This window comes from Gorilla gorilla, chromosome 22 (genome assembly GCF_029281585.2).
Source record: "Gorilla gorilla gorilla isolate KB3781 chromosome 22, NHGRI_mGorGor1-v2.1_pri, whole genome shotgun sequence".
Classification (NCBI taxonomy): Eukaryota; Metazoa; Chordata; class Mammalia; order Primates; family Hominidae; genus Gorilla; species Gorilla gorilla.
Window position 1 is genome coordinate 39,945,934 of NC_073246.2, and position 27,698 is coordinate 39,973,631.

General features: G+C 44.0%; 1 protein-coding gene across 1 annotated transcript in view; it reads right to left on the reverse strand.

Moving 5' to 3' along the window:
- Window positions 1-2,132: 2,132 nt before the first annotated feature.
- Window positions 2,133-27,698, reverse strand: part of LOC129529368 (Down syndrome critical region protein 4-like) — a 67,582-nt gene continuing 42,016 nt past the window's right edge. The window contains exon 3 of the mRNA XM_055374019.2: window positions 2,133-2,895. Coding sequence (XP_055229994.1) covers window positions 2,880-2,895 — 16 coding nt within the window. The 3' untranslated portion in view covers window positions 2,133-2,879. The remainder of the gene's footprint in view (window positions 2,896-27,698) is intronic.

Genomic DNA, 27,698 nt, shown 5'->3' on the forward strand with positions numbered 1-27,698 from the left:
ATATGCATTATATATATATATGAGAGATGCCAAAATCAGTTGACTATGTAAGAAGATCACCCTTGATAATGTGGGTGGGCCTGATCTAATCAGTGGAAAGGCCTTAAGAGCAAAACCGAGGCTTCCCTGAGGAAGAAATGTCTGCCTGCGGACCACAGAGTCACTTCCTGCTGGAGAGTTTCTGACCTGCCCACCTGCCCTGCAGATTTCAGACTTGTCCAGCCTGACTTCACCATCGTGTAAGCCACTTCCTTGAAATAAGTTTCCATACATGTCCTACTGGGTCTACTTCACTGCTAACATACTGACAAATACATTTCCCCTTCAACTCGATTGACCTGGAAATAGGACCTCTAAGTCATCTCTTTAGGAAAAAAAAATAGGAGGAATTGGGTGAGGTGGGTAAGAGGCCTCTCTAGTTCCTTCCTTCATCGGTGAGTCTGCTCTGTAAATTAGTTGGTAAGATTAATAATTTGTGATTTTGAAAATATTATCACTCAAAAAAAGACATTATTTAAGACTTTAATGAAACAGAAAGCTCCCCTAACCCTGGAAGAGCAAACAGGAACACAGGAAGCGTTCACAGCTGGCTCTCATGGAGGCCTGCTTTCCAGGTACCTCCCAGACTTAGGTCTGCATCTCCATCCCCTTCTCACCAAGCTGTGACATCTTCATCAGTTTATAAAGAATCACTTCACTCCTGTAATCATAGCACTTTGGGAGGCCGAGGTGGGTGGATCATGAGGTCAAGAGATCAAGACCATCCTGACCAACATGGTGAAACCCTGTCTCTACTAAAAAGACAAAAATTAGCTGGATGTGCTGGCGTGCACCTGTAATCCCAGCTACTCGGGAGGCTGAGGCAGGAGAATCGCTTGAACCTGGGAGGTGGAGGTTGTAGTGAGCCAAGATCACACCACTGCACTCCAGCCTGGTGACAGAGTGAGACTCTGTCTCAAAAAAAAAAAAAAAAATCCATGCCTCTCCATGCAGGAACACAGCCTGCAGGACCAGTGCAGAGAGCCTTGGGGACCCCAAGTCAGAGCCCCTTTGAGATCTCATTGACACTGAGGGCTATAGATGTGCCTCCTTCTCCACAGCATGACCCGCAGAAACTGTCAGGTCACACCCCTGACCCTTAAGTGCACAATCAGACCTCATCCCACCCCGACCCAAGACAGAAACACATTTTCAGAGGAAGGAGGGGGATGGTATTTTACTTGCCTCTGTATAGGCTCTTTCACCACACATACCCACACCCCCCATCCCCACACACACACGTAAACACATGCATTCACACACATGAGTACACAGGCACAGATGCAAACAATGCACAAATGTGCAAACTCACACACACACACACACACTGCTATTGCACATGACATGGTGAGGTGTTGGCCTTTTCACTGATGCTCTGCTGCTCTCACGTTCACAGTGTGTCCTCAGATCTGCTGGAAATCAGAGCCAGTCCAATAGCTGCAGAAAGGTCCAATCATTTCCTTGTAATTACTGCTTGTAAGGGTGAGTTAAGCATTCAGACAATGGTCATCTCCTGCAAGTCTCTCTCTAGTTACAGAAGGCAGTTCTTCCTCCTGTTCAGTTCCATCAACTTAAATTGTAAAAGACTTGCTTTCCAGAGGGAATGTCATGCCCCAGTACTTGTTACCTCTAGCTCCTGCAGAGGCCAGTTCAGCTCATTCTTTTTCTCTTTGATCCCTGACCTTGTGAGACGGTCTCCCACACTCCAAGGGGGAAGAGTTACTCCTAGCCTCCTGGATTCTTCTCCATCACATTTGCCCTCCCCCAGGCCATGGAGCTGGAGCTGCCCAGCCTGGAGACCCACGGAGGAGGCTGGGATGCAGGGTGAACTGTAGCCGAGGGCCACCTCTGCCCCTCTCCTAGCCCACACAGAACCTCGCTCTCCTTCCAGACAAAGCGGCCACAGATGGAGAAGTAGGTGGGGAGGGCTCATCTTTCCCCCTACTTCTCTCTCTGTATCCATGCTTGGTTCAAATGAACCACAGGAACGGTAATAAAGGCCTGCTCTGGATGCCAGCAGTGGGAGTGGAAAGTTGAGAATAGATGCTAGAAACTCTATGATGTAATCTTTTTACATTAAAAATTTTACGTAGTAATGCCAAGAACTTTATATCTTTAATAGTGTAGAAAATTGATGACACGCATTTCCTTGAGAAGAGGGTCACCCTCTGGATACAAACTAATACCACAAAGAGTTTCTGGATTTCATTCTCCTCAAAATCTCTCTGCCCCGGTCCACAGTGGCTGCGAGTTTCTTGCCTCTCTCTCAGCTGCCACTCTTCTGCTGAGGCAGAGAGGTTTTCTCATCCTCTGGGTCTCCACTATAACCCCAACTTCCATGCCCCAAAGACACGCACACCCTTCCCAAAAACCCAGCAGTTCTCTGTGAGTCTGGTAGAAAGTCCCCGTTATTTGGGGACCTACTCAGCCTTGGTGAGTGGCTGGTCCCAACAGGATCCACAAGAAACTTGCATGACCGCAAGGCCTGGGCACAAGACAAACTCTTCCACTGCCATGCTGCCATTATGGCTGTTGTTTTTCCATATGGTCTCACATGGCCTCTCAGCAGGGGACAACACTGATGGGATTTTTATGGGTCTGTAAATAAAGCTCTTTCTTTCCCACTGGAGATGTAAACTGAGAAGTAGACACAAGAATCAGACAGATGGAGATCAAAACGTCAGCTTTGCTGCTGATCAGAAGGAGGTGGCTGGATGTGGTTGATGCCTTCAGGTTGATGGGCTTGCACTTATCTGCTTGTCCCTTCTCCCACCTGATTTCTTGTGGAGCCTATGCAGGTAAAGTTGGTATTTCCAAATCAGACATTTTGCCCAAAATTGCTACCCCTCACTGGTTCTGAGTGGAAAGGGAAGAAAAGAAATCAAATCTCAGTTACTTACAGTTTTCCAGTAGATCAGTCTCACCAATCATGGGCCATGAGCCAATATAATCTCCCACAGACTGAGACCTCCATCCCCCATGGTGAGGGGCTAGTGAGACTGGAACACGAAGAGAGTTGCTCAAGTGGCATTCCCTCCTCATGCAATTATGAGGCACAGGGAAGAAGAGGGCCCTGCCTTTTTGCTCCCTGAATGCTTAACCTTTAGATTGAAGTGTTAAGTCCCTGGTTGGCCAGGGAGTCACCATCTTGCTCTTGCGGCTGCTCACTTGGCAAAAGCTGCCCCTGCCTTCAGCCACCCACTCCCCAATATCAGCCACTGTGTCTTGAGTGTCTTCCGGGGACTACTGCCAGGGAGTATGTATTTTGTTCTCAGAAGCTGTCACTTGGGTCAGAATAGTAAAATATTCAAATTAAGTTTGAGCCACACTGAAGTCAAAGTTGGAAATTTATTTTTTCTTTCTTTCTTTGCATTCTTTTCCAACAATATTGCCCAATGTAGCTTATCTGAGATTCTGCAATGTGATTAAATGTCAACATTAATATGATCTGGGAATAAAATGTCAACAACCCAAAGTTGAATATAAACCTCTTCTTTTATTAAATTCTCTTTTAATAGGTTAGGCTAGGTTGGCTGGCTGTATTCTGGACCCCGGGGCTCTTAAATAGCAGCAAACAATTCCCAGATCTCATGGCTTAACACTAGGAAGGCTTGTTTCCATGGACTTCACTGGCCAGCCTTGGCTCTGCCCTGTGCCTCCCTGGTCTTCACTCTGGTGCCCAGCTGAGAGCACAGCAGCCATGTGGAATGCTGCTGGCCGTGTGCCAGATGGAAACTGAGCTTAGCTAGGCACACACTGGTGCCTACAGCTTTTCCTGGAAGGGACCATGTCCCTACTGGTCACATTTCATGGGCCAAAGAAAGTTACATTGCACCACCTGAGTTCAAGAGGGCACACAAGTCCAATCCTCCCTTGTGCCTGGAGGCTGAGAGCTGAAGTAGCTTGCACCACTCTAAGGACCAGCAGAGATTCTCAGAAAGAAATTAAAAGAGGCAACTAATAAATATGCTTGGAAGTTAAAGTTCAAATAATTCTGTGTCTTAAGTAAAGTCTAAAATTAAATATTCTTGCTCTTGTGAAGTCAAATCCAAAGTCTATAATTCCCAGTCTTATATTAATGTCCAATGAAATTAAGGCCTTCCTCCATTTCTTTCTCTGTTTATTGGATCTCTGTTCTCTGGATCTGTTTCTCTGTTCTCTGGATCTCTTCAACAATCAGATGTGAACTGGGCTACCCTTCAACATGATGTGCTTAATGCCTTCAGGACTTCAGAGGATGCATTAGGTTAGGTCAATCTCTCATTTCCCACTTGAAAGAGAAGAAAATGATCTTTGCACCGCCAAGATTCTCACAGCACTGACATTCCATCACCAGCTAACTTCATTGTCTAGAGGAACTACCTAATCCAAACATGCTCTCGGGACATCACACTTGGTAAAATCTTGGCCCGTGTTACTGATGCCAAATACGCCATGGAAACTCCATGGGATCTGAGTGTAGGTTGATGTACAGAGAAGAAATCATCCTTGTTTTTATCTCTGCAGGATACCTTTGGATGCAGAGCACTGTGACTGGGGCAGTTAACTCCATTGCAAGAACTGTCCCTTCACCAAACCAATAATGGCCCTACTTAACCTGTACATATTGTCTCCTTCCCCAGAGAGGTATTTGTTGAGAAATATTTGAGACATTGCTATCTTCTTTCAAAGTATAGAAATATACAGAGGTGGCACACTTTCTTTTGCACCTTGGGTGTCATTTCCCCTCTAGCCCAGTGTGTGGAGTCCCCTCAGGCTGCTCTGAGAGTTGGCCCTCTATAGTGTCATGGCTGCCACTGAATCTTACAGGCATGTGTGCAGTGCTGTGACATAGTGAACTGTTTCTATCGCCTCTTGTTTTGAAATTGCTAAGACCCGGGAAGCCTGGTTCCAGGGGACAATTTCCCTCTAGTCCTCATGTTGGTTTTCAATCAAGAACCATCCTTAGAACATTTCCAAACCAAAGCTGCTGTTATTGCTTCGAGAGTCTTTGCTCCCGGAGCACCACTCCTCACCTTTGGCTGCAGCTTGGAATCCCTTGGGGGACTTTAAGAATCCTGAGGGCCACACTGTACCCAACCAATTGAGTCTTTGGGGGTGTGTGATGACTAATTGTATGTGTCAACTTGGCTAGGCCATGGTGCCCAGATTTTTGGCCAAAAGCCAGTCTAGATGTTGCTGTGAAATAATGTTTTAGGTGAAATTAACATTTCAGTGAATGTTGAGTAAAACATATTACCCTCGATAATGTGGGTGGACCTCATGCAATCAGTTGAAGTCTTTATGAGAAAAGGCTGAGATTCCCCCAAATAAGAGGGAATTCTGCCTCCATACAAGCTTCAGCTTGAGCCGCAGCATCAACTCTGCCCTGAACCTCCAGCCTGTCAGCCTACCCTGCAGATTTCAAACTTGCCAGCCTCCAGTCTTGTGAGCCAATTCCTTAAAATAAATAAATCTCTCTGTCTCTATCTCTATCACTATCTCTCTATCCCTTTATCTCTATCTCTGTCTCTGTTTATCTCTATTTCTATTTCTGTCTGTCTCTATCCCCATTCCTATCTCTATCTCTATATCTATCTTTATCTCTCTCTATCCCTATCTCCATCTCGATCTTTGTCTCTGTCTCTACCTCTATCTCTATCTACTTCTGTCTCTATCTCTATCCCTAGCTACCTCTATCTCTATTTTTATCTCTGTCTCTCTCGTCCTATTTCCATCTCTATCTCTTTCTGTTCTATCTCTCTCTGTCTCTATCTCTATCCCTATCTCCCTCTATCTCTATCCCTTCTCTCTCTCTATCCCTATCCCTATCTCTCTCTATCCCTATCTGTATCTGTGTCTGCATCTCTATCCCTGTATCTATCCCTGTCTATCTCTATCTCGATCTCTATTCCTGTCTCTCTATCTCTATCCCCATCTCTATCTCTGTCTCTATCCCTATCTTTCTCTATCTCGATCTCTATCACTATCCCTATCTGTCTCTATCCCTGTCTCTACCTACCTCTATCTCTATGTCTATCTCTTCTATCTCTATGTCTATAACTAGCTCTATCCTTATCTCTTTCTCTATGTATCTTTACCTCTGTCTTCATCTCTATCCCTATCTCCATCTCCATCTCTTTCTTTATCCCTATCCCTCTGTCTCTATCTCCTCTATCTCATCTCTGTCCACTTCCTGTTGGTTCTGTTTCTTGGAGAACCCTGGTGAATACAGGCGGTGCTGATCTTCTAGGCACTGGTAGTGTTTAGAGCTTTCCTGGTGACTACAATGTGCAGCAGGGTGGACAGCCCCTTCCTGAGGGATCTAAAAAGGACCATCCCCCTTTTTCTCTGCTTCATCTTTTGTTATTTGTTTGTTTGACAATTGTAGGGGTTGTCTCCATGGATCGTGACCCTCTCCTGCCCCTGCTACTTCCAGGAAGTGCAGTGGCATTTCTGACAGTTGGACCTGCTTCTGAGATCATTCCCCTTCTGTATCAAATGACTTGCTCTTCCATGCCTTGCTCCACAAACTAGCAGCAACAGCCTTACCTAGAGCATGACAGACAAGCCTAGATATTGCACCTACTGAGGGATGATGTCCTGAAGTACTGCATCCACAGCTCCACTGTTCTCTCAGGTTCCATCTGCAGCTCCTCCTCCCTTTCACATCTGCCCAATCTCATCTCCCTTCCTGCATGCCCTGCCTCCCCTTTGAAACATCAGCTTTCCTTCCACTGAAATCACTCTCCTTCCCTCCAGTTTAATTAGCCTGACTGCCTAAGAAAACAAACAGGCCAGCTGCAGTAGCTCACGCTCATAAGGCGAGGCAGGAAGATCACTTGAGGCTAGGAGTTCAAGACCAGCTTGGGCAGCATAGCAAGACCCTGTCTCTACAAAAACTAAAAAATTAAAAAATTAGCTGGGCGTGGTGGTGCATGCCTGTTGTCCCAGCTACTCAGGAGGCTGAGGTGGGAGGATCACTTGAGCCCAGGAGATTGAGGCTGCAGTGAGTGACCCATGATCCTGTCACTGCACTCCAGGAGCAACAGGGCAAGACCCTGTCTCAAAAAAATTATAAAAATAAACAACTCTTCTACAGCTCCTTTTCTTCTAGTAAAGTGAAGTACACTTTCATAGCCTTCTAGCTCCTCCTTGATTCTTCTAGCAAATATGGCATCTATAAAGTAATCCAGATGCACGACTTGTCAGTGCACTTCTAACCTTTGGGTTCACAAACACTGAATTAAGTTGTTTTTTTGCCACTCCACTAAAAAAAGACATTAAAAAAGTGCTGCCATTCCTTCATTTAATTTTCATGGAAGATTCACTGAAATGATCTAATTTCTTTGTCTGTATTTTGACTATAAAGCTAATACATGGCTTTATTCTTCTTTATTTGTTGATGATTCAAATCTACTATACTTCTACAATTAAAACTGGTCTGGAACTCTAAGATCAAAATTCAGGATTACAGTTTACGCAGCTAAAAATTGCAAAGCCAACTTGAGATCACACGGTGGTGGTGATGGGGGTAATGGTGGAGTGATGTGGTGATCATAGCAGTAGTGGGATGGTGGTAGAGATGGTATGATGGGAGTATGGTGGTGGCAGGAAGATGCTCATGGAGGTGACAGTAACCATGATGGTGGAAATGGAGCAGGAGGTAAAAGTTGTGATGGAGGCAGGGGTGGGGGCTGTGATGGTAATGGTAATAGTGATGGTGATGGTGGTGGTAATGGTGATGATGGTGGTGGTGGTGGTTGGTGGTGGTGATGGTGGTGATATTGGGGACGATAGTGATGGTGGTGGTGGTGATGGTGGTGGTGATGGTGATGGTGGTGGTGATGACGATGATGGTAGTCATAATGGTGATGATAGTGATGGTGGTGGTGGTGGTGATGATAGTGACGATGGTGGTTGTCATGGTATTGTTGTTGTTGGTGGTGGTGATGGTGGTGGTGATAGTCATGGTGGTGGTGGTGATGGTGTTGCCTGTGATGCTGTGGTAGTGATGATCATGGTGGTGGTGGTGGTGGTGCTAATGGTGATGGTGGTGATGGAGGTAATGGGAGTGGCAGCATTGGAGGTGTTGAGGAGGCTGGTGGTGGGAGGGGAATGGTTGTGACACAGCCTCTGGACAAGGCACATAGTAAGGAGGGATTCATCCCTCAAATTCCTCTCAATGCCTGCATACACCTACTGGAATTTGGGACAGTGAAGCATGGAGTGTGGGACAGATGCTGCTCTCTTGGCCTGGTCCTACCGATTCAAAACAGAATATGAACTCACCATTGCCTCCTGAACCACACAGAGCTCACTGACTATTATTTAGGGGCCTTGCCTAGAGGCCCCACTGAGGTAATCCAGAAAGGGGCAAATATGTTTTCATCACAAATGCCAAGACAGCACCAGGCTGGCTGCTCTCCTGGAGTCCAGGATCGAGCTGCAGTGGCTCCCACGGCAGCAGGCATGTGCTGCAAGCCAGATTGGAAGCAGTTTTGCTAAGGTTCTTCCTTATTAAAACCAGCTCTGTTCTGCACTAGCTGCTGGCTGTGAGTTCAGAGGGCATGGGTTTATGGTGGTGCCAGTAGTGCCTATTTGCAGCGGTTCCAAGCAGCCATTTGACCAGACTCCACCAGCAACCTTTTCAATCTCACCAATTCTTGTTTTTCTTGGGGTTCCCAGCTCATGTACTAAAGGTGTATGGCAAACGCCCTCTATACATACATTCCATACACGAAATGTGGGAGTTTTAGGGGGAATTTAAGCAACACCCCTCTGATGTCATTTCTGAGGTATTTGAATGGAGAGAGCAGGGCATGCAGGGATGAAAATACGAGTTTATCCCTGACAAGTGCTGGCTTGGAGGACACGACTTAGGTGGGCAGTCAGATGGGCTGGTTGCTTCCTTCTCCCCCAACTCTCCTCTCCCCAGCTGTCTAGCCCTTGGCACACTTACTCCAGTCTTGTCCCAGCTGTCTAGCCCTTGGTACACTTACTCCAGTCTTGTGTCTCCCTAACAGATTCACTTACCCTGGTTGCTGGCATGCCTGGCCATTGGAAGAAAGGGAAATTTCTTCCTTTTTTTTTTTACATTCTTTCACTCAACAAACTTTATTGAGCACCTAGCAACTGCCAAGCCTGGACAAGACAGAAAATAATTTTGTTTTTCTGATACTTATGTTTCAGCGGAGACACAAGTACTCTTTGTTTGATTGCCTTTTGCTGAATGTGCCCAGTTGAAACTCACTTTTTAACCTGTGAGGAAAGTGATAAAAAGACATACTCTTTGGGAGGCTGAGGTGGGTGGATCACGAGGTCAGGAGTTCGAGACCAGCCTGGTCAACATAGTGAAACCCTGTCTCTACTAAAAACACAAAAATTACTGGGCTTGCTGGCAGGCGCCTGTAGTCCCAACTACTCGGGAGGCTGAGGCAGGAGAATCCCTTGAACCTGGGAGGTGGAGGTTGCAGTGAGCCAAGATCGCGTCATTGCACTCCAGCCTGGGCAACAAGAGCAAAACTCCACCTCAAAAAAAATAAATAAATGAAAATAAAAAAAGACAGGCTCCTGGAGCTTCCTTCTCAGGGGAAGGAGGAGCATGCACTTCCCCCTAGTCATTGAGAGAGGTCAAATGCAGTCCTCTTTGGGAAGTGACTGGATGTGCAGAGAAAGTCAGAGGGAGGTCTCGCGGCCTCTCAGGCTGCTTTGAAGCATCTCAGTCTGTGGACCAATGGGCTTTTCTGCATTCGGCTGCCATGGCTTGTGGCACATTCAGCAGGATTGGTTTCTGACCTCCCATCAGGCCAGGAGCACCCCACCGTGTAGCTCAATACCGAGAGATTTGTAAAGGTTTTTAATGAATAACTCTAAGGTTCTAAGCCTGGGTAACTTGGGTTATAACAGCATTCATAAATGGAAATAGAGATATTCGAAAGACTTTTTTTTTTTTTGAGGGAGAAACTGCTGAGCACAGGTTTAGACTTCGTGAGATGTTTAGAGGACAGCGTATTACTTTTTGCATGGCTGGATTTAATGGCTGTTTTGCATCCCTTTGCAGGGTTGAGATAGCAGAGGACTCTCAGAAACCCTCACACCCAGCATTAAGAGGCACACACTAGATCAGTTTGCAGATACAAATCTTTGTGGCTCTACACTTTCTTTAAAATCAATTCCCAGTATTTTAAATTCCTCATTATTCGTCTATCATGTGTTAGACAAATATGATATCCACGAGTCTACAAATGGCTATAACTATGCTGTCACTGCAGGGATGTCTTGCTCTCTGAACTGTCGTCAGGAAGCTTATAAATAAATACAGGACACACGAAGCTAATTTGATACCAACAGCAATAATATAAACTCTGACTAAGGGAAAATTGGAAAGTGTTGCTGATCTAACAGCACAAAGAGGCATTAGGAACGTGCGTCTGCATGTACCTCACTCCCAGGCTTGGGCTCTTTCCCATAACATTTGGAGGCTGTGATTTCACCTACCAAATACCTATTTACATGCTTAGCCTTCGGATCATATAATTCACATCTCTGAGAAAATGATGTTTTGTTACCTAAATGTTTCACTGCTAAACGAGATCAGCTGAAGAGTATGTTATTATCGGCTTCAAACTATGAGTTGGAAATGTCCACACACTTGCACCTTGCTTTGGTACTATTATTTGTTTTTGATTTTGTTTTGTTTTATGTTTTTGATGGGAGAGTGCGGGGCGTGATGATCATGGCTCACTGTAGCCTCCACCTCCTGGGCTCAAGCCATCCTCCTGTCTCAGCACTCTTAGGACTGACTACAAGTGCACACCACTGCACCCAGCAACTGTTTTTTTGGTAGTTACAGGGTCTAGCTATGTTGCCCAGCCTGGTCTCAAACTCTTAGACTCAAGCAATCCTCCCACCTGAGCCTCCTGGGTAGCTGGGACTACAGGCACTCACCACCACGCTCGATTAATTTTTATATTATTTGTAGAGATGGGGTTTCACCATATTGCCTAGGCTGGTCTCAAATTCCTAAGCTCAAGCGGTCTGAATGCTTCAGCCTCCCAAAGTGCTGGGATTACAGGAGTGAGCCGTCATGACTGTCCAGCGCTGTTATTTGAAATATAAACTGAGTTCTCTACAAGTTGGAAGTTTTAATAAGTGATGCACCTTGTCAGAGTAAAAGCTTTCAGTGGGGGAAAATGTGCTTTAATTTAGTTCATCTAAATTTCTCCACACTCTCAGCACAGCGATTATCTTGCCTTCTATATCACCCTGACACATACTATTAATCTATCAAACAGCAGAAGGCTGAGCACCACCAGGCTCCAATCTATACAGATAGTTGGGTCAATTCAGGTCAAAATTTTATTGGTTTTGGCCTAAAAGCTGCTGGAAAAAACTTGTAAAATGAAGAGAAGTTACAATGTGATTTTAAAGCGGATTTCAGAGATGAGAACAGGATAATATCAGTTTCTGGCTGCAAAGTTTTCTTCTGTTAAAAACCTATAAGTTAAATAGGCACACAAATATATTTCTATGCTCTTTAAACTACTGAGTATAAAGTGATCACAATTTTAAGTTGCATAAAAAGACTGCAAATATTAAAACACTTGACTACAATAAGGTTCCTTTTGGGCCTTAGGTAAGCAATGTTTTCTGGTGTTGTTCCAGAAAGCATAATAAATAAAATAAAATTATCCTTTGATCATACCAAGGGGTTTGTGACAGTGTGTATTAGCCTGTTTTCACACTGCTATAAAGAACTACCTGAGACTGGGTAATTTATAAAGAAAAGAGGTTTAATTGACTCATAGTTCTGCATGGCCAGGGAGGCCTCAGGAAACTTACAATCATGGCATAAGGTGAAGGGGAGGCAAGGCACGTCTTACATGGTGTCAGGAGAGAGAGCAAGGTGGGGAACTGTCACACACTTTTAAACCATCAGATCTCCTGGGAACTCATTCACTATCATGAGAACAGCATGGGGGTAACCACCCCTATGACCCAGTCACCTCCCACCAGGTCCCTCCCTGACACATGGGGATTACAATTCAACATGAGATTTGGGTGGGGACACAGAGCCAAACCATATCACAGTGATACCACAGTAAGATATCCATAAGTATCAGTTTCTTAAGGCAATTTTCCAAAGTACCCCACATCGGATAGTTGAAATATCTGAGATGTATTGTCCCACAGCTCGGAAGGCTGGAAGTCCTAGATGAAGGTGTTGGCAGGGTTGGTTCCTTTTGAGGCTGTGAGTGGGGATCTGCTCCAGGGTCCCCTCCAGCTTCTGCGGGTTCCTTGGCTTGTAGCAACATCACTCCAATCTCTGCCTTGTCATCACATGGCCTCTTCCCTGTTTGTTCGTCTGGGCCCAAATGTCCCATTTTCATAAGGACACCAGTCACACTGGATTAAGGGCCTATCCTACTCCAGTAGAACCTCATCTTACGTAAGTTACATCTTCAGTGACCCTGTTTTCAAATAAGGTTATCTTCTGGGCATTGGGACTTTAACAAATGAATTTTGGGGGAATCTGATATAACCGATCCTACCCCCCGCAGTGATGCTTGGGCACCTCAGGGAGCACCCCCCTCTCAGCCCTGCATCCCAGTCCCTCATCCCACCTCCTCCTCCTGGCTTTGTTGTGCCTTGTTCCATCTCACGGCCTCACCCGCACACCGCCATTTTGGTTGGGCTGTCTGCCTTGTCCCTGAACGCTACCTTCTAATCTTCCCTTGACTCCTCTCCTGCTCAGAGCCCAGGCTGCCTAAATCCCAGACCAGGGATCGGACTCTGAGGAGCCCCTATTTATTCAGTAAGGGAGTGTCTCTGTCCCCTTAATAAACTGTTATCCTGCTTCTTGACTCATGGAGGAACAGCAAGTCCTGAAGAAAGATGCAGGAACAAGGGACCCAGAAACCCAGCCAGGTGGGCTTACAGCATCTGGGGAACTGTGTTTTGGAACAAGATTTGGGGCCTATTTGTGAGCACATTGTCCTAAAGGCATTTTTGAGCCCAGGATAGGTAAGGAAATGGAATTCTCTGCTGAGATCACTATTAATATCTTACACCAACTAGAAAAAAACGGTGTCTAAAATATCCAACCTGTCAGACAAGGAGCTTTGATTGAAGATGCAATCACACAGCCAAGCCAATGCCAGCTGACAAAAGGAGTTTCTGGGGTGGGAAATGGGTGGGATGTGTCCAGGGATTTAAAACCCAATCCTTGCAGGTTTAAACGAGGTATGATTTTTGACAGGAGGTTCTCAGTGGAGTCTTCTATTTTTCTACAATTTTTGATTAGGGCCTCATGGACTGGAATCTACCTATTCTGTCTGGAGTCATAGGGTGCTAGTGGGTAAGTGTGATGTTTTCATAGGTAGCAGTTCTATAAGGTCTCCTGTACAGTCATCTGTGGTATTTTCAAATGTTTACCTCTGCTCTATAAAGAATTTGGGTCACTTTTGACTATGTAAGACTTTGGTCTGAATTATTTAGACTACCACCCCTACTGCAGTAGTATTTTAGAATTCCTTCTACAACTTCAGTGGCTATGACATTTACTAATCTTGGCATATGATTTCTGAGGAAGGGTTGCTTAAAATAAATACCTAGGCGCCCAGATACAGAATTTAGCTATGGTGAAATCTCAACTGTTCAGTGTCTCCTGGAAATCAGTGATATCTTCCGGATGACCAAATTGACCAAACACTTGAAGGCTAAACTTATTCTTCCTCAGAACATTAAAATCTAAGTTTCACTTGTATCGTATTTTGTTTTTGCTGGAAGCATGGGCTTTCTTTTAAAATAGCTGACATCAATCAATCAAACCAATTTCTTAATGGTTTATCATGGTCCCCCGGCACTCCAGTTATTTTGTCATGTTTCCTTGTGGCTCCGGTTGTATTAACAGATGCAAACTTGCACGTAGAAGGTGTGAGGGCACAGAGCATGTTGCACATCTGTATAGAGCTTGCTTTCATGGGAATCTGTTGATATTAATTTTAGATCATTTTTCTTCTCATCAAGATGAAGTGAGGCACACAAAGGCCACTTGGTTGAGGTCATTCCCCAGCCTCTCTGCAGACTTAGAGAATCAAGCCCTGAGTCCATCTTCCACGGAGTGTTTTTCTTACCTTCCTAAAAGAGACTCGTCTTCTGATTAGCCCAGTTACCTTTGGTATCTTGGACCCATCTATGGCTTGGATCTACTTTCCCATCTCTAGTTCTTTATGAAAGGTTCAGGAGGATTTTTTTCTCCCTACTACAGTAATTTGTGCTAGGAGAGGGTACAGACTGACTCTAGATCAGGGGTTCTCACTGGGGGTGATTTTATCCTCTTCCTTGGGGATATTGAGCAATGTCTGGAGACATTTTGATTGTCATGATGAGGGGGTGAGGTGCTAACCCTAACCCTAACCCACCTAGGGAGTGAGTGGAGGTCCAGGATGCTGCTCAACATCCTACAATGCACAAGGCAGGCCCCCACAACAAAGCATTATCCAGTTCAAAGTGTCAAGAGAGTTGCACTTGAGAAACCTTATTCTAAAGAAAATAACACTTTGGCAACATAACCTGAGCTACAATCTCTTTCAAGCTCTCTTTATCTGTGATAATTCAGAGTATTAACCTCTGTTAGCAATTGCATCTTAATATTAAAGTTCCTATAAAATGCCTCCCTGATGGATAAACCTTTTCATATAGTTTCTTCTCTAACACATGCTTCGAAAAGCATGATAATCCATAGGTTGAATCTAGTAAAGGCAGGAAGTGAAGGTAGGATGCCAGTTAAAATAAATACATGCAATGTTAACTCTGCAACTGGAAGGAGAACTCAGATACTGTCTTGCGCTGGTTGAGACAACTTTTTTCAGGTGTCAGGCTGGTATCTGCATTAGTTTCCCAGGGTTGCTGTAAACATGGACACAACTTGAGCAGCTTAAAAACAATAGAAAGGCTGGGCGCAGTGGCTCTCACCTGTAATCCCAGCACTTTGGGAGGCCGGGGTGGGTGGATCACAAGGTCAAGAGATCGAGACCATCCTGGCCAACATGGTGAAACTCCGTCTCTACTAAAAATACAAAAATTAGCTGGGCGTGGTGGTGCATGCCTATAATCCCAGCTACTTGGGAGGCTGAGGCAGGAGAATCGCTTGAACCAGGGAGTCGGAGGTTGCAGTGCACCGAGATAGTGCCACTGCACTCCAGCCTGGTGACAGAGTGAGACTCCATCTCAAAAACAAAACAAAACAAGCAAACAAATAAAACCAATAGAAATGTACTCTCTCACACTTCCGGAGGCCAGAAGCAAAAAATTCAAGGGGTCATCGGGGCCATACTCCCTCTGAATGCTCTAGGGAGAGTTCTTTCTTGCCTCTTTAGCTGCTGATGTTGCCAGCCATCCTGGGCATTCATCAGCTTGTTGCTGCATCACTCCAGCCTCTGCCTGCGTTACTATTTGGACTTCTTCCCTGTGCATTTCCAGATCTCCCTCTTGTAAGTCATTGGATTTAGGACTCATTCTCATTTAGTCTGACCTCATCATACTGTATCTGCAAAGGCCATATTTCCAAATAAGCTCACATTTATAGGTACTCCATGGAGATTAGAACTTGGACATATCTTTCTGGGTGACACCATTTCACCCACAGCAGTCAGTAGCCAGGATGTATGAGGCACTTTACTTCCCCACACCACAGAAGTCCTTTTATCCCTGTCAATCACGCACCGTCTGTCTCTGGCAGTGGCAATGTTGTTGCTGAGTCAGATTGCTGGTGGCAGGGTTGCCATTTGCTTGTCTTCATCATGTATTTCAGCCTCCTGTGTCTTTTCCTCCTCTTTCTTCTTTATTTTCCCATCAATTCTCCTTGTCTGCCTGATTTTACCACCAGAAGCTAATCATGATGCACTTTCCTTTATGATAAAGATGCTCACCCCATTCACTGAGCATGAGATCCGACTCTTTGGATCTTCTTGGTGGTATTCATTTGCTGCCCATTGCCTGGGAGCACCTGGTAATTGCAGAAGATATTTTCCTCTAAGTGCTTAAATGCTGGCAGTCCTTAGGGGAATCTGAGGCTTCCATAAAACTGGACTTCAGATGACAAAGCCATGCTACATTAATAGCTCTAGAGATCTGCAGTTGGGATGGCTTATCTTTCAGATGCCATCATTTTGGCTTTTAATTTGTTTGCGAACAATATCCTTTGGGGAGCTGCATCCTTCAACTTCTGCCTGCATTATCACATGGGCTTCTTCCCTGTGTGTCTCCAGATCTCCCTCTCATAATTCATCGGATTTAGGGCTCACCCTAATTTAGTCTGACCTCATTTTGATTATATCTGCAAAAGCCATGTCTTTTACCTGAAGGTAACAGATAGTAAGAACTTGCGGGCATCACCTAAGAGCAGGGAGTGAAAAAACCAACTGAGGAAAGAAAAACGCAGGGCCCAAAAACCTTTTAAAAGTTTATTTATTTATTTGAGACAGTCTTACTCTGTTGCCCAGGCTGGAGTACAATGGCATGATCTCAGCTCACTGCAACCTCTGCCTCCTGGGTTCAAGTGATTCTCCTGCCTCAGCCTCCCAAGTAGCTGGGATTACAGGTGTGCACCGCCACGCCTGGCTAATTTTTGTATTTTCAGTAGAGACAGGGTTCCATCATGTTGGCCAGGCTGGTCTTGAACTCCTGACCTCATGATCCACCCGCCTCAGCCTCTCAAAGTGTTGGGTTTACAGGCATGAGCCTCCACACCCAGCCCAGGAAACCTTTTAATTAGACAATGTAGTCGAGGTCTGTGGGAAGAGGCAGAAGGGATAGGATTGTCCCCACCCTCTGTCAATGTTCAACAGCCTGAAACCCCCATCTTGTTGTAACCCTGATGTTGCTGTGTCACTGCTCAAGCAGAAATACAGAATGTCAATACCAGAGCAAAGATGGACTCTTGAGCTGTGTTCTATTGGTGGAACAAAGGGCTTTAGTTGGAGCTACGAAAGCGGCATAAGTATACAGAGTAGTCTAGACAGTAAGCCTGGGCAAGCCAGGCAATGACTGGCAGAAAGACAATTATTATTCCTGCCGTGTGTGGAAGTGCGTGTTTGGAGGGGAAAGATGAGGTCTGATTGTCTTCAGGCTTTCCACCAGATTAGTGTTTCCCATGAAACCTGGAGGTTCATGGACGTGGTCTTTTGGGGGATGGTTCCCTGGGTCTTTTTTTGCCCTTGTAAAATATTGACAGGTAAGTTTTCAACAAGAATGCTGCTGTCATCTATCTTGTTTAAGATTGCCACCTTCCTCTGCCTCTGAAATCTCCATACCACTTCTGTGCTTTATTTTCCTCCTAAACATAATCATTTTCAAATATACTATATATTTACCATGAATCTTGTTGATTACTTCCTCCTCCTTAGGACGTGAGCTCCACAAGGGCAGAGGGTCTTGTCTGTTCCATTCACTGCTGTGTCTTCCATAAATGAGACACATGGCCCCTGGGCCAACCTGGCTTCCTCATCCTTCAACCCTTCAACCTGCACATACTTGTTATTATGTGGGGTGTGATTTTACTAGAGGGAACCATTCGATGTTGCACATATAAGGGATTTGTAAAATGGGAATAGCAATAGTATTGAGCCGATGTGGCTGTCGTAAATGAGTACCTGTAAACAACAGCAACAACAACAACAAAAAACCAGAAGCGGCCTGACCTAGAATGAGTGCTTGGCAGTGTCAGCCCACTCACCAAGACCCTCTGATGGTGCTTGCTCAAGCCCTGGTGCTCTGCTGCTGAAAGGAATCCATATGTTTGGGTTTCCACCAAGCTGAAATCTTAATTAGCATAATATGTAAAATTGTGTCAGTGTTCAGTTTTTGCTCCCTTCCCCCACCCCCCGTTTATATTTCCTTAACTTTTGGTACTTGGTCATTGCTTCTCTGTTAGGGAAACTACTAATAGGAGGGGAAAAATGCTAAAAATCTTTCAGGGAAGGGGGAATGATCATGCTTAGTTCAACAACTTGCATTTTTAAAGATTTATGCATACATCTGGTTTTGTTTTCTTTAAAATTATCCTTGGCTTTATAAATGCCTATACTCAATCCAATTGAATATATCAATGTTTCATGGTCTTCCATAATTGCATCATTACCTCAAACACTTAGTCCACTCACTAATTTAATTGTTTATGTCTGGCCATCCAGGCAGACCCATGCCCTTGCTATGTGAGCATGCTTATGCATAAGGTTAGCACTAACAGGCGTTAGATGCTTTCAGCTTTGCTATATGTTGTAAAACTAATGATGATTTGCAGAAATGAGTAGGAATATACAATTACTTTATGGTCAAAAATTTGAAAAAATACTTGTATTGGCTTTCACTGACACTATGTAATTGGAAAAAAAAGGTGATTTAAGAAGAAAATTGATTTACACAAATGTTTTATTATGGCCTTTGATTTCCATGCAGAAGGGATATTGATATGTTACTTATTTTTTAATTGCCAAATCCTTAGTGAACATTAAATGACACAAAAAAGGATTGTGGCAAATTGGATTTGGAAACAGAGTTGTTGCTCTTTTAAGACCAAAGGTTGACTGAGCCATAACTTGCCAAGGTGTTTGGAGCAAAGTAGATGTTTATTCAATTATTTAACACAATAAATAATTATGTGCTAGTTTTGTTCCTGGCATATTGTGTACACATGGCTGTTTGCCATCCAAGAGGGTATATAGTACATTTGGGAGTTATTATCATGTAGGTCGAGTTGGAAATGTAAAGTGAATGAACATGTCTTGGGAGATAATGTAGAATGAAGAGAAGACACCACTGTCTTTGGATGGGCAGACCAGCTCACAAAGAAGATGGAGGAAATGATGGAAAAGGACACCAGGAGAAAGTGTGGTCTTGTAGACCAAGGGAAGGGGGAGTTCACAAAGGAAGAAACAGTCAGAAGCATCACATGCCACAGTGAGGGTCAAGTGAGAGTCAACTGCTATATTGCTATATTTGTTGCTTTGGAATAAGAAGGGCTGAGTAAGCTATAATGAGTTATTTGGGCTGAAGATGCCAAACTTGAGGTCAGTGGTTGGAAAAAGGAATAAAACTCTGTGTCTCATCTGAGTGGCCAAATGTGCCTTTGCCATGGCAGCACCTCCTGCTCCCTCACCTCTCTGTTATGCAGCCAGAATATAATTAAGTGTATGATTGAGATACGCTCTTTTTTCCTTCTGAGCACAGGATTTCTCAACCATGGCACAGTTGACATTTGAGACCCAATATTTCTTTGTGGTAGGGTATGCCCTGTGCATTGTAGGAGGTTTAGCTGCATCCCTAGTCTTTGGGGGCCAGGACCACCAAACTACTGCCCCATAGTTGTGACATCCAAGAATTTCTCCCAGCAGTGCCAAATGTCCCCTGGGGGTCAAAACTGCCCCGGGCAAGAGTCATTGTTCTAGATATGTAGCCAGGGAGCTCAAGCTGCTTATTTTGAAATGCTCATCAGGATAGAGGTGCAGAACAAGCAGATTTTAGATGGAAACTGTCTCAGCCAGAAAGCTGGCTAAGAAAAGGTGCGTATGGTGATGAAAACCAAATAACCAAGTAACTCAGACCTTAATTATTTAAGCAAAGTTTATCTCCCCTGAAGCAATGAAGGAATTGTCTCTAGAAGGTCAACACAAGACTGTAAAAGTCAATAATAAAAGATTGCTCCTAGTCACATACACACACCTTCATAAACTAAACATGAGGAAGCAAGAGCTAATGGTGATGGCGGTTTGTTGTGGGCATGTGGTTAGCAGGACCCTCCACCTCTCTGACCATAACGCCCTTTGGTCTTCAGTAGTTGATGACAATACCAGCTCAGAGTCATATAATTTGTTCTCTACCTCATCTCTGCCTTCCACAGAGCAAAAATTCAGGTGGTCCTAGTTCTAAAGGTAGAGTAATATTTTCCCCCTTTCTCCCTTTTGTTCTCCACTTGGTTTGTTTTTCTGCTTTCTAGAATCTGGAGGACATACCTGGCCCTTAGCAGACTTATTTTCCCCTTTTCTTTTGCTTAATCTAATAAGGCAATAGCATGTACAAACCATCCAGCGAGAATTTTCCTCTCCTACAGAGTGTGCGGCTGTGACTCAGGATTTGGTGTGTGGTTCACTTAGCCAGTCAACAACCAATGGCTGCAACTCTGCTACCTGTTAGCACTGTGCTCTCACAGGTGAGACAGGTCCATGCTCTAGACAAAACAGTTGGCTGCCATTTTTCATTTGAACAAGTTTTGTTCAACTTGGGGGTAGAGATAATAAACAAGTCAAATGTAAATTTGAAAGACAAAATAAATACAAATTATAATCATTGGCAGAAAAAAAGTGAAGTCCTGTGATGGGTTTGAGATTATCCTAGATTATTTTAGTGGGTCCAATCTAAACACACAATCCCGTAAAGGGAGAGAATCATCTCTCCCAGCTGAATCAGAGAGATGAGACAGAAGAAGAGATTCAAAGCATGAGAGTAACTTGCCCCGCCCTTCATGGCTTTGAAGATGAAGGAAAGACGCTGTGAGCCACAGAATGTGGGTGACCCCTGGACACTGGGAAATTATCTCAGCTGGCAGCCATTGAGGAAGTGAGATCTCAGTCCTACAGCTTCAAGAAGATGATTCTCCCACTAACCTGAATGAGCAAGGAAACGGACTTTGCTTTAGAGCCTTCAGAAGGGAGCACGGCACTGCCAATGCCTTGGCTTTAACCCAGTGAGACTCACGCCAGACTTATAACACATTTCTGTTGTTTAAGCTGCAAGTTTATGCCAATTTGTTACAGCAGCAACAGGAAACTAATACACTGGGCTTGGTGGCTGAGTGGATATGGAGGAGGGGGAGGACCACAGGGTGGACTCCTAGATCAGCCAGAGGGCAATGAGTCCACATACCAAGGTGAGAAAACTCAGGGAGAAATGGACTATGGAGGGTGGAAACCAGACTGACGTTTTGGTCATATTAAATTTGAAATGTCTATAAGACATTTAAGTGGAGGTACTAGCAGGCAATTGGCTATGTAAGTCTAGGGTTCAGAAGAGGAGACTGAGCTAGTGATGACTTTCTGGACTAGAAGAATACAGATCCAAGGCAGGAGGATCACTTGAGCCCAGGAATTCAATACCAGCCTGGGCAACATGGTGAGACCCCATCTCTACCAAAATAATAATAATAATAATGAGAAGAAGAAGAAGAAGAGGAAGAGGAAGAAGAAGAAAGAAGAAGAAGGAAGAAGAAGAAGCCGTGTATAGTGGTGTGCACTTGTAGTCCCTGTAATTCAATACCAGCCTGGGCAACATGGTGAGACCCAATCTCTACCAAAATAATAATAATAATAATGAGAAGAAGAAGAAGAAGAGGAAGAGGAAGAAGAAGAAAGAAGAAGAAGGAAGAAGAAGAAGCCGTGTATAGTGGTGTGCACTTGTAGTCCCCGTAATTCAATACCAGCCTGGGCAACATGGTGAGACCCCATCTCTACCAAAATAATAATAATAATAATGAGAAGAAGAAGAAGAGGAAGAGGAAGAAGAAGAAAGAAAAAGAAGGAAGAAGAAGAAGAAGCCGTGTATAGTGGTGTGCACTTGTAGTCCCCGTTCCTTAAGAGGCTGAGGTGGGAGGATCGCTTGAGTTCAGGAGTTTGAGGCTGCAGTGAGCTGTGATCGCACCACTGCACTTCTGGGTGACAGAGTGAGATTGTCCCTAAAAAAGAAAGAAAGAAGACAGGTGACAACATGCAACATGGAACTGAGTGGATGTAAGAAGTGAGTGTGGCTGGAGAAGCAAGACTAAGTCCAAATCAAAGACACCACAGTATGTGAGGTTGGCCGGGAAAGGAGGAGGACATGGCAAAGGTGTCAGATAAGGACCCCCAGTAGGGCAAGGAGAAAACCATGAGAGCACAGCATCAGAAGGGCCAGGAGCCAGGCATGGGCTGCAACGGAGGATGTGGGCAGCTGAGAGGACTAGTGGAAGAATGACAGAGAGGTGCCACGAATTTGGCAATGTTGAATGGATCCTGGTCCTTGGTAAGTCTGCATTAGTAGGGTGGCAAGGATGGAAGCCAGATGGGAATAGGATGAGGAGGCAGGGGTGAGGCGATTAAATTCAGACAACTTGTTCACTAGAAACAGAAGTGGAGAGTGGATCTAGAATGGGTGAGAGTGAAGAGATGGCTTTTAAAGATGGATCAAAGAACAAAGTTGGGGTGTCACATTACCTTTCAAATTTATTACAAAGCTGTAGTAACCAAAACAGTATGGTGCTGGTGCAAAAACAGACACATGGACCAGTGGAGCAGAATAGAGAACCCAGATATAAATCCACCCATTGCAACCAACTCATCTTCAACAAAGGCACCAAGCACTTACAATGGGGAAAAGACAGTCTCCTCCATAAGTGGTGCTGGGAAAACTAGATATCCATATACAAAAGAATGAAAATAGCCCCCTATCTCTCATCATACACAGAAATCAAATCAAAATAGATTATAGACTTGAATTTTAGACCTGAAACTATGAAACTACTAGAAGAAAACACTGGGGAACCACCCCGCGACATTGGTCTGAGCAAATATTTCTTGTGTAAGTTCTCAAAAGCACAGGCAACCAGAGCAAAAATAGACAATTGGAATTACATAATGCTAAAAAGCTTCTGCACCACACAGGAAACAACAAAATGAATAGACAAACCACAGATAGAGAGAAAATCTTTGCAATCTAACTGACAAGGGACTAATAACCTGAATATATAAAGAACTCAAACAACTAAATAGCAAAGAAACAATTTAATTTTTAAAAATGGGCAAAAAATTGGAACATTTTTCAAAAAGAAGACATACAAATGGCCTACAGTTATATTTTTTAAATGTTTGACATTGCTAATCATCAGATAAATGCAAATCAAAACCATAATGTAGTATCATCTCACTCAAGTTGAAATGGTTTGTATAAAAAAGACAGGCAACAGCATTAAGGAAAAATAGCTAATGCATGCTGGGCTTAATACCTAGGTGATAGGCTGATAGGTGCAGCATACCACCATGGCACACATTTACCTATGTAACAAACCTGCATACCCTGCACATGTACCCTGGAACTAAAAATAAAAACTGAAAGAAAAAAAATGAAGATAAAAAACAATATGCACTATTCAAAAAAAAAAAAAAAGGCAATGATGGATGCTGGTGGGAATGAAGAAAGGGGAATTCTCATACGTTGCTGGTGGGAATGTAAATTAGTACAGCCACTATGAAGAAGAGTATGGAGGTTCCTTAAAAAATAGAAAATAGAACTTTCTTATGACCCTGCAATTCCAGTACTGGATATATATCTATAAGACAGGAAATCAATATATTGAATAGATATCTACACTCTCATGTTTATCTCAGCACTATTCACAATAGCCAAAATATGGAATCAACCTAAGTGTCCACAACAGACGAATGGATAAAGAAAATGTGGTATATATACACAGTGTAACATTATTAGGCCCTTAACAAAATAAAACCCCTGTCATTTGCAGCCACATGGATGGAACTGGGGGCCATTATGTTATGTGAGATAAGCCAGGCACAGAAAGACAAATATCACATGTTCTTATCTGTGGGAGCTAAAAAGTGGATCTCATGAAGATAGAGAATAGATTGGCGGTTACCAGAGGCTGGGCATGGGAGGAGTACAAAGGGGTAAAGTGGGAAAAAATCATTAAATGTCTTTAAACTGTACACTTAAAAATGGTAAAGATGGGCTGGGCTTGGTGGCTCATGCCTATAATCCCAGCACATTGGGAGGCCAAGGTCAGGAGTTCGAGACCAGCCTGGCCAATATGTTGAAACCCCATTCTCTACTAAAAATACAAAAAATTAGCCAGACATGGTGGTCGCGTGCCTGTAGTCCCAGCTACTCAGGAGGCTGAGGCAGGGGAATCACTTGAACGTGGGAGGCGGAGGTTGCAGTGAGCCGAGATCGCACCACTGCACTCCTGCCTGGGCGACAGAGTGATGAGACTCTGTCTCAAAAAAAAAAAAAAAGAAAAGAAAAGGTAAAGATGGTAAATTATATATGTATATTTTACCTAAATTTTTAAAAAAGATGAGTCAAGTTTGTATACTGATGTGAATGATCTGGTCGGGGAGGATAAGTGGACCTGGAGAGACAGAGAGAGGAACAGAGAGATAGAGAGAAGGGGAGAGAGAGAGAGGAGAAATGAGAAAGACAGAGAGAGATAGAAAGAGAGAGAGAAGGAAGAGAGAGAAGAGGAATGAGACAGAGAGATAGAGAGAGAGAAGGGAGAGAGAGAGGAGGAATGAGAAAGAGAGAGAGAAAGGAGAGAGAGAGAGGAGGAATGACAGAGACAGAGAGAGAAGGGAGAGAGAGAGGAATGAGAGAGACAGCTAAGGGGGGATGGGGGAATGAAAGGACAGAGGAGAGACGGAAATAATATTTGGGGAGAATATAGGAGATGGACCCCAAGGCACATGCAGAGGAATTGGCCCATGGCGTTCACTAGTAGGAAGGGAAGCTGGGGAGATGGATCTGTAGATCAGAGGGAGGCGGATGGAAAAGAATAAAAATTCCTGGCAGCACACCAGCTCGGCCTTCCCACATTAGTACTGCCGTAATAACGACTTGGGAGTAATAATCCAAAAATTCGGATGTGGAGAGGGAGATGACACTGCATCACTTTGATCCAAATGGCATTTTTATGATGGCTTTAAATATGTTTATGACGTTTACAAGAAGAAAGTCTAGAATGCTGAGCAAAAGGATGCCTTTGGAAAGGACATTAACATTTTACTGACAACAATAACCCCCATGCTTGCCTCTCTCCTCCCCCAGGCCTTGCACTCCTTCTAGTTCTTTTGTTGTTCCACACCTGCAAGGTTGACCAGCTGCCCCACATCAGGGGACTTAGCTCTTGAAGGTGTTATCCCAGGAATGGTAGTAGGTCTTTCTGAGTCAAATCAATGTCTTCCAATTTGACTTCCAAGTGAACTTGTAAGCAGAGATACTCATTATTCAGCTGATAGTGTTAACAGAGATGGCTCAGATTCTAGAATTATTCCTGAGACAGGCTAACTGGACCATCTGCAATGATTCATATCATGCGTGGTCTTCAGGAGTCCACAAGGTGAAAGAAAATATTTAAACTTTTATGCTAGTAACTTTTATCTCATTCTTTTAAAACTGTATGTTGCAGTATATAAAAGCATTAATACAATAATATATGCATACAATTTATGTCTATATACAATCATACAGTGGTGTGATCAAAACCTTTATCCTGAAGGAAGAATGTGGTCTCACAAGCCTACACACACACACACACACACACACACACACGACCATGCATGGCGGTTGTGAGATAGTAAAGCAATGGATTTTCATTGACATTCCTATTGGTGGTTGTCCTTTCAAGAGTCTCTCCTGGTGGGTTTGGATCATAAAGCACTTGCTGCAGCTCCTGAGCTGTCATGTGGTGCTGGCTTCTGGAGGAAACGTTTGCACCTCTGCATAATGTTTGAGCTAAAATGATGACCCTATGATAGTCATACTATATATTAATTGGCATATAGAATGTTATATATGCCTGCAGTGCACCTTTCTGCAGTGACTAATGGGCCTAGAGAGGTGGCCTCTCTGCAGGAGCTGCTCAAGGCAGGTGAGCATGGCTATGTTCCTCAGGAGGACATCACCTATTTATAGGGCCCTGCGTTCTTTCTGGTCCTCAGCAAGGCCATTTGTGAAATGAGGCAATCAATATCCCACCCACCCGAACCCCATGATTTCTTAGTGGAAATAGCCAATACCCATTCTGAGTTTACTCAGTGCCAGGTGCTACTCTGCATTAGTGCTCTAATGCAGAGAAACTTATGGTAAAGATAAGGAAACAGAAGCCCATGTGGTCAGGATTTGCTCACAGCTAGGGAGTGGCAGACCGAAATCTGGTTTCATCTAGTCTGTCTCCAAAGCCCGCAGTCTGAACCATGGTGATTTTTGCCTCTTGCACTCTCAGCTGCTTGCAGCTGCAGGCACAATGATTCCAGATTTACAAAGGCCCACAAGTTTAGACATCCACATTTACATAATGACTTAAGGATTTGCAGATGTCTGGGAAAAATTATCCTGCTCACTTGGATTATTGGGACTGTGTCTCAACTTTCCATTTTATTTTGCATGTGTGCACAATATTTTCAGGTAATTTCTATGAAATAATATCCTGTCATATAGTTAAAGGTTATAAACATGGTGCTTTACCTTTGTTTTTGCCTTAATGGCCAAAGGAAGGAGGTTAGCGAGTGAGCGCATTTGCTCCTTTTATCTGCACTAGGAGCGTTTTGTTGGAAGTATTTCCATGTAGCAGCATGAAGCCAAATAAGACGTTTACAAACAGTTTTTTTTTAAGTTAAGATATATGTTTCATCTCTTGTTTCATATTGTTGCACTCAATATTTGCAATTGAGTTAGCTTAAAATAAAGTGCATTTATTTGACTAGATGGTTTGCTCCAGTTGCCCCACTGTGTTTTTTTCTTCTATTTGATTGTTGTCTTTGTACTAAGCCAGTACAAAGACAGGAATGAAGATTTACAAAGTTTTCGAAGATTATAATGGGCCCTTGGGTGTGATATTTTAAATAGGAGCTGACTTTAGGTCAAAAGCTTTCAAATCAACCAGTAAGTACTTAACAGAAGTCCTTTCTTCATGACAAGGATGAAACACAGAGTGGATTACGCAAGGTGAATCTGGTCAGCCCGGGCCTGAGGTCACCTCTGACTCCCAGCAATGGGCAATGGTGTTTTGCTTGGAGACTTCTACTGCCCTCTTGGCCCCTCTGTTTGACCTGGCATGGCCCATCTGTAGTCACTCTCATAACATGTCATACATTCCTACACATTCTCATTTTCTGTGCTCCTTCAACTTTTTTTTTTTTTTTTTGAGACAGAGTCTTGCTCTGTCGACCAGGCTGGAATGCAGTGGTGTGATCTCGGCTCACTGCAATCTCCGCCTCCTGGGTTCAAGCAATTCTCCTGCCTCAGCTTCCTGAGTAGCTGGGACTACAGGTGCATGCCACCACGCCGGGCTAATTCTTGTATTTTTAGTAGAGATGGGGTTTCACCATTTTGTCCAGCCTGGTCTTGAACTCCTGACCTCGTGATCCACCCGCCTTGGCCTCCCAAAGTGCTGGGATTACAGGCGTGAGCCACTGCGCCCGGCCTCAACTTTTATTAAAAAACAAACAACAAAAAACTGAGGGAGGGCCCTGCCTGGTACCCCCGTCAGCCTTCGGGAGAAGAAAACAGCCCTTCTCTGTGGGTCATGTCTCCAGGGTGTGCAGGACCAAATACTGCTTTATTCATAAAACAGGTAGCTGGAAAGCTGCCCCACTGAGACTAAAGGGAATGGGGTAAATCATCCTCCCTTCATTTGGCTGTGGCTTCTGACAATCTAGATAGTTGTTTGCATACCTGTGTGCACACCTGTTGTCATTCTGTTTGGACAGATGACTAGCGTACAATGCAGGTTCTTCAGAGAATACGTAATTAATCAAATCATAATGACCTCAATAATATAATCTGAAGAATTAAAAGCAGGGCTTCTGGTATTTGTTCTACATAGCATTCATATAAATGTCCGATTGCTCTTTCCAGCT